Source organism: Monodon monoceros, unplaced genomic scaffold (genome assembly GCF_005190385.1).
Source record: "Monodon monoceros isolate NGI ecotype Baffin Bay Population unplaced genomic scaffold, NGI_Narwhal_1 Super_Scaffold_15, whole genome shotgun sequence".
Lineage (NCBI taxonomy): Eukaryota > Metazoa > Chordata > Mammalia > Artiodactyla > Monodontidae > Monodon > Monodon monoceros.
Window position 1 is genome coordinate 72,355,484 of NW_021703771.1, and position 13,201 is coordinate 72,368,684.

At 43.6% G+C, this 13,201-nt stretch overlaps 1 protein-coding gene across 1 annotated transcript in view; it reads left to right on the forward strand.

Annotated features, from left to right (window-relative positions):
* Positions 1 to 13,201, forward strand: part of UST (uronyl 2-sulfotransferase) — a 291,582-nt gene that overhangs the window by 170,309 nt on the left and 108,072 nt on the right. The window contains exon 4 of the mRNA XM_029223457.1: positions 5,137 to 5,216. Coding sequence (XP_029079290.1) covers positions 5,137 to 5,216 — 80 coding nt within the window. The remainder of the gene's footprint in view (positions 1 to 5,136; positions 5,217 to 13,201) is intronic.

Genomic DNA, 13,201 nt, shown 5'->3' on the forward strand with positions numbered 1-13,201 from the left:
CCATCCTCCTGGCCTCTGAGGTTAAAGGACCAAGGAGTTCTCCTCTGAGCTACTCCATGTTTGGCTTTACTGTGTGAAAACATGCTTTTCTTTCATTTAAGATTTGTGCAAAATTATAGGGCATCTAGTTGTTCACGAGTGACACAAGAATTCAGATCAGAGTAGGGTCAATACTCTGCCAGTTACCGCTGACGAGCATTTCCCAAAGAAGTCTTTTACTAACCAGCTGTGTTTGTAGAACTGCAGTGTAAAGGTTTTCTGCTCTATCATCTCAGGCAGTTAGGTTGAGAGTGAAAGATTAAAAGCTACTGCCTGGCATATCCTCTGCATTATAAATTCTGTTTGATTCATGCCTCTTTTTTTAAACTTCAGTTCTGTCTCATTCTCAGATGTGCTGTGATTTAACTTCTGCGTTTAGATCCATTCCGTTACATAGTTCTTTTTCTTTCTTTTTTCTTTTTAGTATTTTAAATTCATTCCTGGCTTGTTATAATATACTGTTTTCCTACCTAGAACTTTAAAAAATATTCTCTCTGGTATTTTAATGCTTTTTTAAAAAATTATTTTTAATGCATTTCCACCTGTTAGAACTTTCTTTTAATTTTTCAGCCCATCACATAGAAGGTAGAAAATTCATATCCCCGTAAACCCTCTTTAGTCTCCAGAGTTGTTTTGCTAACCGACCCCTTCCTGCCATTTTAATAGGTTATATATAGATTGAAAAGCAGTGGGAATGATAAGGAGATTGTAGCTTAGTGATAAGTAGCAGGAATTTTGGTGTCAGATAGACTTGGATTTGAATCCTGGCTCCAACTTTTTCTAGTGGTGAGACCATAAGCAATCTGTGTAGCCTTTCTGTGCCTCAGTTTCTTAACCTGTAAACCCTGGATAATAATACTGAACTCACGGAGTCGTTTGAAGATGAAATGATGGTATGTGTATAAAGAGCATCTCGATACAGTGCATAACCTGGGAACCACTGAGAAAATTATAGTTTGTTTGGTGTTGTTACACCCTAAATGTTGTAGTAGTAAAACTGTTAACTCCACGTGACACCACGGTAATGAAGGCACATATCTGGCCCAGAAAGGCTGAATTCATTGCCTTAGTGCTAATTCTGTCTTCAGTGAACTGTATATTTCTTAACTCCAAAAAAATGTTTTTAAAGAGGGTACTTCGTTGCATAAACAATTATGTGTATGTCTTCTATGTAGGCACCTGGGCTTGGCTTTCTGGGGGAGAAATAAAACCTGACCACAACCCTCAAGGAGCTTTCAAGCTGGTTCAAAGCGAGCACTCAAACTCAGCTATAATGTAACATAAACAGATCATGTCCTGGAAAATTCTCAAAGTGCTGTGGGAAGTTAAAGAAGGCAGTGTCATCTCTACCCAAAGATGTTTGAAACCAAACCCATTTTCCCTCACTTGTGGAGCCTGATTGCTTCCTCCTGCAGTGTTCCCTGTCTCCTCCAATGGGTGCCACCACATGTTCAGATCCCAGCCAGGACTCTGAGAAGGAAGCTCTGTTGACCACACCCTCTCCTTCCCTTCTGCTGCCACAAGGCTCAGCAGATTCCCCCTCCTTAATGTACCCAAGTCTCTCCATTTATTTTCACTTCCATGCATTTCATTCTGTGGTTCTGAAACTGTTAAGCCGTAGACTCTCCTGGTGGGCTTGTTAAAACGCGGATTGATGTGCCCCACCTCCAGAGTTTCTCCTAATTCCGTAGGTGTGGAATGAGGCCTGAGGATCTGCATTCTTGTTGGACACATGTCCAGTTGATGCTGATGCTGCGGGTGTGGGACCCACACTGAGAAGTGATGCGTTCATGACCTCATCATTTCCTGTTGGGATTACTGCCGCCTTCCCAGCTAAGCTTTCTGCCTCTCTAAACCTCACCCTCTTTTTCTTCACATTCTCCACCTGACCTTAGATCTGAGAGAAAAAAAATCCTTTCTGGCTGTGGACTGCCCAGAGGATAAATGTCAAAATCCTTCATGTGACCTGCAAGACCCTCAATTACCCAGCTCCTACCTTCCTCTCTAGTTATCTACTGCCTTGCTGATCCCATGCCGGACCTCCTGGCAGTTTTAACATCCGTGTCATTTTTGTGTTTTGTCCTTCGCATCCACTGTTCACTCTGTCTGCCATGCTGCGAGTCCCTTTCTTCACTTGTTAACTCCTATGGGTCCTTGCAAACCACTTAGAAACACCTCCGTGGGGAAACATCACCTCTCCATCTGCAAGCAGGGACAGGTGCCTCACCTCCGTGCCTTCTACCCCATGGTGATTATCACATGATGGTCCCTGCCTGCTCGTCTACTTCTCCCCCAAAACTCTGAGCTTCCTGAAAGCAAGAACCAAATCTTCTATCTTTATAACCACAACCCAGAGTGGCACGATGCCTGACAGAGTTGGAAATCAACGGATGGTGAATGAAAGGAGACATCCAGGAAGGCTACTGGGAGGAGGCGAGCATTTCAGCCAGATGTAAAAGTGATTAGGATTTGGACATGCAGAGAGAAGAGGAAGAACATTCTATAAGAAGAATCTTGAGCCTGAGCTTGGACATCAGTCTTGGACATGGTGTGAGGAAGGAATATGGAGGAGTCTAGTTTGGCTGGCCACAGGATGTGGGGTCTTGAGAGCCAGCTGAGGGAGATAGTAAAGACAGAATTAACATGACTCAGCAAGGGATTGAGTATGGGAGTTCAGGAAAGACCCAGATCAAATGTGAGGATATGGAGAGTACCATTAACTGGAAAAGGAGTGAAGATGGGCGAAGATCAAGAGTGTGGTTTTGGCCAGGGTAGATTTGGGAGCATCATTAGGACACATTCCACTGTCTTGTCTTTATGTGTCTTCCCACTGATCTTATTCAGGTTTTGATGTCCAGGGCTTAGTAAGCACCCAATACATGCTGAATGAATGAATGCAGTGGATTTAAAATAAAGGCCAGCAGTGGTCCCGCATGAGCCAAGGAAAAGGAGACTTAGTTTCTTTGATAATTTTAGGTAGTGCCATTGCCACCCATGCAGATAAGAGTCGAACGAGAGAAAAGGCAGGCTGCTGGCAGCAATGGGAAGACCAAGAGGGAACTCAGGTGATGACCAGCGGGGGCTCAGGAGACCCCCTTGTCACTAGACATGGGGAAAGTTAGCGATTTTGAAGACCATCATGTGATACCGTGAACCTGATGTCTTATGGTACCTCATGTGGGTTTTCCTATTTGGTGTGCGGGTCAAATGCATGAGAGCTGAGATGTACTCTCTGACTTCCCTGTACCAGTGCGAAAAATGCGAGCATTAGTAACCTTTATTCTTTGTTTAAAGATATGTCTTGAATGAGTTATGCACTGTCACTGCTAATCCATTTTTCCTCGTGAAATAGACAGCTTTATGACTATTATGACACTGTTTTCATAATCTAACCACTACTGTTCTTCCATTAAATTTAACACATTGACATGTGTTTAGAGAATGTAATATAATGTTGAATATGTGAAAGAAACGGGTTTTCTTCTGACCTGTTTTTCCAGTCTTGTGCAATGCTAGGATGCTTTCTCATATTATGTGTGCAGAGAAATGTCTGAAGAAAAATCATCTAAAGAGTAAAGCATTAAATGGGCTTTATATTAAACATCCACACAGTTATGCTTCTAAGCAGACATCCTCAGAGATCAGTCACCTTTGGTTGCGCTTTCAGATTGTTACCTGTGGTTGTGGTTGTGCTTCCGAATGGGTGATTCTACTGGTAGATCAACAAAAGTCAAAATTTACAGCATGAAGGAAACCGAAAGTTTTATTACCGAAAACAAGCGCTGGGGCATGCAGGGGGGATGTAGAGGGTAAACAGTAGATAAAAAGGCAGGATTCAATTTCCTTTTACGCTCAAGCCTGGGGACAGGCAGACCATTATTTACCCGTGCCTGCCACTGACGAACAGAAGCACTGGTTACGAACTGCAAGTCATTTACTTTTAAAATTCAATTTCATTTCTTCAAACAGTCGTTGTGAGCAGGAATATCTAATGAAAGGGTTTAGGTAACGACGTCCTCATGTAACGATCTGTAAGTCATGCACTAGTTGGAATTAATTCATTTAAGATATATTCATTGGGCATTTCGGTGTATGTCAGCCCTGAGCTGGACAGGAGGGGACACGGCAGACCAGGTTTCCTCTCATGCTTGAGACAAACCTGGAGTTCCAGACTCTGATTTTTTTTTATTGTTATTGCTATTATAGTTTACACATGAATGACCGTTTTTGTTTCCAGTTTTCAACTTGAACTATTTTATGAAATGTGAAGTGCTGCCCTTCTGATGTCTATCCAAAGTAGCAATTTTCAATGTGCTTCTTAAAAATTCCAGTGTGTCCGCTTTGATGGGGCAAATTAGAAAAGCTAAGGAAAGTGGAATTCAGGAAGTCAGGGAGTCATAAGAATGCTTGGAATTTCTAACAGATTTTACTAAACATTTTCTGTATCATGACATGTTCCAGAAGACCGTAACTGTTAGTTTATACAAATTAAAACTACTTTTTGCCTTGCTGATAACTGCAAATAAATAATTCAGATGACCACCCACCAAAAAACCGAGACTGTGTGTGTGTGTTTGGGGCGGGGCGGTGGGGGGGAGGATTGTGTGTTTCCTATGAAATACTTGCTTTGTAAATTTTATAATCAAAGAGAAAAATAATGAAATATTGCCTCATTTTATTCCCACTTTTCAATTCTGCAGAACTAGTTTCACATACTTCTGTATTTCCCAGTAAGATCATTATAGAAATGTAAAATAATAACCTGTCTTGATTTGCCTTTAAAGGAGGAGATTAAAGGCATTTTCTTATTTGCATGTACAGCAACAGGCTGACTTCTCCAGCTAAAATTACTTAACCTGTAACTTTGTGTTCATGATGGCAATCAGCTAAATTAAATACAGGACTATACATTGGGATAGCTGTGTTTTATTTATTAAGAAGCCTTATGTAAAGTTCATAAATGTTGCACAAAACACAGCTGTTTGGCCCTGGTCCAAGAGGTAATGAGGATCAAAAGAGTAGGGGAGATAACCTTTAGCTTAATATAGCTTGGTAAATTAGATCCTATATATGCTAATTTTGTACTTTTTTTAATAGATGGAACTGATTAAAAATATAAGTACTGCCGAACAGCCCTATTTATTCACTCGACATGTTCATTTCCTCAACTTCTCAAGGTAAGATATTTTCCAGTTTAATGGTTCTTTCGTTTCTTTTCAGTACTTAGTCTCCTTCTAACAAACAATTACTTTAAAATCTACCTTCATTTCCAAGGTAGTATAACTGCCCTTCAAAAGGCATTTTTAATCCATTTATTTTTGCTCTAGAGGGATCAAAATTTGAAAGATTTGGACAGAAGTTCATTTCTTTCTAGAATACTAATCTTAAATCTTGTGGAAACTTGAAATTATTTTTAATGAGAAGCCATTTGACATGATAGTTCTCTCTCTAAAAAAAAAAAATTAGGTTTTGTATTGAAACAAAATAGGCAAGAGATGGATATTTTAGCAGACATGTTTCATTGCACATTTTTATACAGTTTGAACTCTCACGGGACTCTGGCACTAACTTAGTGGTGGAATTATGTGTATTTTATAGGGTCCAAAACGTTAGGACCAGCCTCTCTACCTTTTTAATACTCCATTTGATTACTCTAAGCCTTGCGTGTTTGATGCTGGTGGGTATTCTAGAAATCTGCTTTTTTCTTCAGCTGCAGGGACCTTTTGATAATAATGCAAATCTTCAAATTTATGTGTTTAGACCCTTGACCTGTCAGGTTGCTAACTGCAAGTTCTGGGCAAGTTCCTCTCTTCCCCCGGAATCCATTAGCACAGGTGGCCTTGTCCCTGTGCTAGGAGTTCTCAGACTCTTCCTCGAAGGCTGGCCTGTCTGAGCTCACAGTTGGTTTGCGCTGACAGAGCACTGGGTCCAGGGGCAGATCTGCTGACCAGCCCGGGACCCTGGGCCTCCCTCATCAGCCATCTGACCGGCACTTCCCTCACCGCTTTTCCCATGGGGATAACGGGACCTCATAGGCCCACAGGAGAGTCCTGCTAGCTGTGCTGACTTAATGGCCCCGTGGGCCGGGCCACCAGGGAGGCCTGAGTTTGCACTGGGCAGGCACTTTGGCTGCCCAGCCCCAGGATGCCTAACAGTCTGCCGGGCCGGGAGAAGGTTTTAGCCTTCAAAGCACTTTCCTGCTGTGCAGCAGGCCCTGTGCAAATGAGAGAGAATGAGATTCAGCGAAGCAAGTTATTAGGCAGCAAAGGGAGTTGCTGCCTTATCTTTGAAAGCAAGTTTCCTCTGAAGTTTCCCCAGCCTGTCTGCTACACAGGGTCCCCTCAGGGTGGTGAACAGGTGAGGAGGACACCTGCGGATTACCCTCAGTGGCCCGGGGAGCTGCGTGGGTCTCCAACCACATTTCTAAAGTGGCTTGTCACTGGACTGTTTGGGGTACGTGCCTTGCCTCTCACTTCCGGTGGGCCAAGAACATATAATTAGACATAATTAGATAACGAGGACTGGGTAGCTATTTCGGGCCTTGTGGTTTTTTTTTTTTTTTTTTTTTTGCGGTACGCGGGCCTCTCACTGTTGTGGCCTCTCCCATTGCGGAGCCCAGGCTCCGGACGCGCAGGCTCAGCGGCCATGGCTCACGGGCCCAGCCGCTCCACGGCATGTGGGATCTTCCCAGACCGGGACACGAACCCGTGTCCCCTGCATCGGCAGGCGGACTCTCAACCACTGCGCCACCAGGGAAGCCCGGGCCTTGTGTTTTATGACTTGTAGACGGCAGAGCACAGACCCTCTGACCCCTTGCTTCGCTCATGCGCTTCCTTCCCTCCTTCCTTTCTGCGTCACCCCTGACGTCCTCAAATCTCATTCATTTCTTCTTCTTTTTTTTAAACTTTTTATTGGAGTATAGTTGATTTACGATGTTGTGTTAGTTTCAGGTGTACAGCAAAGCGAATCAGTTATACATATACGTATATCCACTCTTTTTTAGATTCTTTTCCCATATAGGTCATTACAGAGTATTGAGTTGAGTTCCCCATGCTATACAGTAGGTCCTTATTAGTTATCTGTTTAATATATAGTAGTGTGTATATGTCAATCCCACTTTCCCAATTTATCCCTCCCCCTGCCCCTTACTCCCTGGGAACCATAAGTTTGTCAAACCTCATTCATTTACTCCTCTTGCTTCAAGGGCAAATCTTTACAACCCAAACAAACTGCAACACAACTAATTTTAATCAGGATAGTATAGCACTCTAACGACAAGCCAACACTAGTATCTTAATTGGATCAGCAGAGCTGGGCACAGCCTGGTGACCGTATTTTATCATGGCCTACACTACCAAGAGTTTAATCTTGATTGATTTAGTTCTGAAAGAAAAAAAAAATGATAAAGACCTTTTAGAAGACACCGCATTTCAGGAAGCAGTGTCAGCCTGACTGTCAGGACCTCTGGGTGTCAGACCTTCCTGCTGACCATAGGCTCGGTGAACAGTTTAACCTTTTGAGGGCAGAGGGTCTCCGTTTTCCCATCTATAAAATAGGGACAGTTCCTGCCCACCCCTGGTTTGTAGGGATGCTCTGAACACGTGAAGGAAAGCCTTCCAAGTTCTTGGAGAGAAGGATATTATGTGTATTCCAAGTGGCATTTAAAAGGCATTTCTGTAGAAGCCTCAGCCTGAGCCCCCAGTTTGGCTCCTGTCCCAGGGCAGCCTGGCAGTGTCTCTAATGTAACGCCTTGAGGACAGGGCCCTGCTCTCGCTGGTTTCTCCTCCCTCGATTCCACTTTGTTCAATTAAATACATACATATTGACGACCCTCTATCTCTGGACCCTGCGCTAGGACTGGGGCTTCTGCAGTGAACAAGAAATGCTGTCCATGCCCTCAGGGAACTGTAAGTTCTTCGTCCATTAAGGAAGAATCAGCAACGAAACATGATGAGCTTTAGGAGAAAGACTCAGTGGGTGTCCCCTAGGGGAATTGGGAGGGCAGGACCCTCCCTGCTAGAGCAGGAGCCATTGCTGCTGGGCTGTGAGGGATGGTCCAGCACGCAGGGGAAGGGCACTGGCGGCCCAGGAGCCAGCCTGAGCAAAAACTGAACAAAGAGAAGGATGGAAAGGAATCCCGGAAATGGGAGCACAGCAGGAATGGAACAGTAGTGAAGAGTTTCAAGCAGGAAAAAGTAGAGACTGGCCTGATCAGCTCGAAAAAACTCACGCTGACTATGGGTTCAATCTCATTTTCTCTTCCCATCCCACATGCACAAGGCCCGGGGCCTCAGCTACGAGACCTCCATAAGCATAAACAGAATGACACATTGAATTTTAATACATTACAAGACTATTACACTCATTGAACATGGGAATTTAAGCCATCAGCTTTTCTTTTTCAAGGGAATAGCTTTATTTAAGGAAAATTTCTTGGGTACAAATGGCAAACTGTGGGCATACAAGGAAAGCCCCCAAATACACAATTAATAGAGAAAAACAACTATGTTGGGACTTGTTTAGAGGGATTTCACATACTTTTAAAACTGAGGTCTGTATTTTGAATTATAAGGCATAGAGATAATTAAGCTTCTCTTAAGACACCTACCCTGATCTTTGCTGACACGCATTGTTTCAAGATAATGAGGTTATTAAGAGAAGAATTGATGCTGCAACCTAATACTCTGTATTGATGCTTTATGTCTAAGTTTCCTTACATTCTTGACATGCAGCAAAACACTTGCTGGGAAGTGGAATGTAAGAACGGAAGTCTAACCTTCCCAACACCTTCTTTTGTACATTTATGTTCTGAACTCTTGAAGTGTACGGCATTATACCAAAATGAATCGCCCCTTATTTCTTTTTCTCCATTAAGTATGGCATTCTTGTCTGGAATTTAGATACTCTGAGTGATGTAAAATTCTTTCCTGTGAGTTTTTGGTGATTCAATAAGTTTCATTTATTCATAACCTAGGCATCTTGTCCTGTCCCATTTTTTCTCCTTTTTTTTTTTTTTAGACCTAGAAGGAATAATTTCTCCATATCCATTTTTATTAATTCAACCATAGAAAGCAATACTATCAGACCAAAAGAGTGCTTTTGTAGTTGCCTCAGGGAAGGTTCCCTGCCAGAGGAGATAAACACTACGAGGTCAGCAGAAACCTCAGATCAATTTGGGTTCGTGAGGTTTTCCACTGCTCTTTGGTTTTTGAGCTACCTGAAAGTTCAGGCCAGACAGGTGTTTTTCACCTGGTCTACCTGGAGAAGTGAGTCAAAATTACCTCGGCCTAAAAGATGCTACTCTTTGTTGTGATGTTTAAGTAGGATGTTTAATATTTTTGTACTCTGGTTTCATGTGTCTGTTCCCAGTTGTTGAAGTCACCTAAAGAATTAGAATTTTTGAAAAAGTTCTGCTTCCCAACATCACCTCTTTAAGTATGTCTTAGATCATCAAGACTGTGACAGACAATTCAATTTGTCTTCCCCCCTCCTGCCCCGTTTTGTTTTCTAAGATTATTTTTTGGCAGGGTGGGGGGAAGTAATTTTTTTCCAATCTACAATTCCCCTCGACCCCCAACTTGGGTCTTGCAGGGAAAACACTGTGAAGGTTTGTGTCAGAGCGCAATGCTATGAAAATAGCCCAAGCGAATTATGAGATATCAATACACTAACTGATCTCAAACTACCACTACTCTTAACCTTTTCCCGTGTCTCTTCCTTTCTCACCCATGACCCCCTTACCCTTCTTTGTGTCCATTTCTCTTTCCTTATTTGTCTCTGATGGTGGCTCCAATGCCAAAACTAACTTGCAAAAGCAAAACATTTAAAAATCAATCCGTCGCGGCAGAAGTAAGTAGGGTGTGATGTGTGAGGACACGATGTGAGTTTTGGACACTTTCTTTCTTCCCTTGAAGGGAGGTCTTAGTTACTGATGTGAACAAAGTCTGCCCTCTGATGGCATCATTTAACAAAACAAATCCGATCTCGCTAATTCCATAATTCAAACGGGTTTCCACATCTTATTTCTAAATGTTGACTTTGTTTTCATTCTCATTAGCAAAGTCATCCATTTTAATTGTGTCCTGCAAATCTTTTGTAATAGTGACAGACACCTCAAGCTCTGAAGAGAGCGTCAAAATAAAACTGATATCAGCGCTTAGTGAGTGCTACCTTTACCTGCTTAGAGCCCAGAGGTTTGATTTTCAGGATGAGAGTCTTCTCTCAGCTTATCCTGCGAAGACATGGCTGGACTCGTCTTCCGGAAGTGGCGCTCTCCACCTCCCTTTTCTCTTTTCCCTCCACAGCAGGTGGGCTCTGCCGCCCCGTGAGCCCCCACTCGTGGCTGGCCCGTCAGGGCGTGGTGTGATCTGGACTTGCCCTGAGCCCATCTCCTTGCACACCGCGAAGGGCTTCCTCCTTGTTGTCTGTTGGCTTCCATCAAGTCATCTTCCTCTCCCAGCAGGAACCTTAACTCCAGTGTCCCAGCTGCCCCACCCTCACTCAGCAGAAGCCCCCACCTCTCTTCCCTCAGGACACTCAGGGAGCAGAGAGTTAGCTCAACCTCTGCTTGCGTTACGTGATGGGAGGCTCTGTGCTGGGCACCAAGGACCAAAGTGTCCACTGAATGAGGTCGTGAGGACGGAGGGTGGCCCTTCCACCCCGTTGCAGCAAATGACCATTAATTAACCATCTTGCCCCTCCTCCGCCCGCAGGCAGCCCCTCATGCTGCCCCCCAAACAACTATATCCTTTTCCACGGTGGCCTTTCTCTCACTTCAAAGTGTCTCCTTCCTCACTGCCAGGGATCAAAGCATGGGCCACTAGCCTTGGGACACTCTTCCTTTTTTGATGTGGGTGACAGCGCAGGAATAACCTCTACTTTTAGGCCAGAGGTGAAAAATACAGATATACTTTCAGTAGAATGGAAATTGCCAGGGGTAAGGAGGAAGGAGGGGAACGGGATTTATTGTTTACTGGGCACAGAATTTCATCTGGGGATGATGAGAGGATTCTGGAGTTGGATGATGGTGATGGTGGTACAACAGTGTGAATGTACTTGATGCCACTGAACTGTCCCCTTAAAAATGGCAGAAAGGGTAAATGTTATGTGTATTTTAGCACAAGTAAAAATTATATATATGCTGTTTGCACTCATAGAAAACTCTACTGTCGTAGGGGGACAAAATATCTTAACTCTCTAGAATAATTTTTTTTTCACTTTCATGCTTTATTGAAAGTAAAATATGAATCAAGGACAGGTATCGGTAAGCAGGTTATGTCTCTAAAGAATTACTTTTAGTTCAGAGCAGAATGCTGTCCCATCTCCTGTGATACAAATCCTTTGCGGACCAATGCATCTGGTATGAAACTCAAGCAAGGAAATATAACAGAACTTTATTCCCTCCCGTGCCTATAAGTCTCATGTGTAAACATGATTTACTGATACTGCTACTAAACTTCTTCAGTCTTTACTTGCCCATTTCCCCCCCACCGCCCTTAAATATAAAATTTGAAACATTTCCTTCAAGTCTGATGGCCTTCAGTGCAATCTGCTATATTTGACATAAGGCATTTGGGGACAGTCATGTTTGAATGGTTTTCTGCCTTGCAGAGGAGTCGTGCGTATAGTTTCGGCCTTAAGTCTTGTTATTTAGTACATGCAGTAGCGGCCCAGGAAGAGTATCACCTGCAATCTGATGGAAGTGAGCCTAAAATTCTTTCCCAAGGGCTTTGTGCAGCTACTGGGAGGTGACTAGTGTTGACCGAAGGGTTGATCCATGGAGGTAGCTGTGTGGGGCGAATGGTGAAGAAAATTCTCAGAATGAGATATTCAGGAATGCATGGGAGAAGTGAGAACCATGCGGTTATTATTTCTGGAGAATTATGTCCTGCTTTGGACCTTCATCTTCTCATCAAAAAGCCAAAAACAGAATACGGTAAATTTGCAGCCAGTCAGAAGGAGACCCACAGGGGTAATTAAAGAGTTGGTAAATATGACCTATGAACAGATATCAGTGAAATTGGAAATACCTGCTATTTTAGGATGCCTGGAAAGAGCTCGAAATATGCTGTGGTTATTGTGGTGACCAAGGGCGAAGAGGGGGTGTTGTTAAGCGAAAGACAAAATATGACCTGACTCTCCTACTCTCCAGTACATGCAAAGCACAGAACCTCTCATCAGCTGTGGTCGGCTCAGGTTTTTAAAAAACTTGATAAAGATGAAATTAGAGCTATAGATGATAAAATTAAGGGAAATGAATCTCAAGACAGTTGCTAAAGGGATTTCAAAAAGAAACACATGGCCTTCCCTGGTGGCGCAGAGGTTGAGAGTCCGCCTGCCGATGCAGGGGACACGGGTTCGTGCCCCGGTCCGGGAAGATCCCACATGCCGCGGAGCGGCTGGGCCCGTGAGCCATGGCCGCTGAGCCTGCGTGTCCCGAGACTGTGCTCCGCAACGGGAGAGGCCACAACAGTGAGAGGCCCGCGTACCGCAAAAAAAAAAAAAAAAAAGAAAAAAAGAAAAAGAAACACATGCAAAAGAACGCTAAAGGAGCTGAGAAGGCTTAAAGTTGTAAAAGCATCTGAAGAGAAGCTGATCCTTTGTGTCGAGTGGATCAAACCAAAGGAAACGTGCACAGAAGGAAGACTAGGAATTTTGGTCGAGTGTAAAAAGGACGCCTCAACTGATGGGCTTCACAGGGAGGCTGTGAAATCTCCTCTCAAGGGTTTTAAAAAAATAAGGCAGAGCGTTGTGCTTCCTGGGAAGGCGGGGGAGGGGCGGGGGGAACAGTCAGTTCAGGTGACCCAGAGACCTTCCAAGGGTGACCTGGACTTCTGACCAGAATTTTAAAATTACTGAGAGAAGACAAACCGATCCTGAGAGAGGATGGGATGAGGGTGGGACATTTGTTTCCCTTCTCAAGCCCAGGGACACATGGGTGGTGTTTGGCCCCTTTTGTGTAACTGACATGTCACCCCAGGTTTTGCCCGTTTGGGAAGGAGCTGTGTGTCCTAGAAAAAGGATGAGGGTTGGTGGTCTGAAACCATTATTACTGTCATTTTCTGGAAGAGGAAAGATATGTATCAGATACCTCTCTCACAGTTAGAAATTTCTAGAGAGGCTATTGCAGTATCTGATACTATTTGACAATAAATTCCTACAT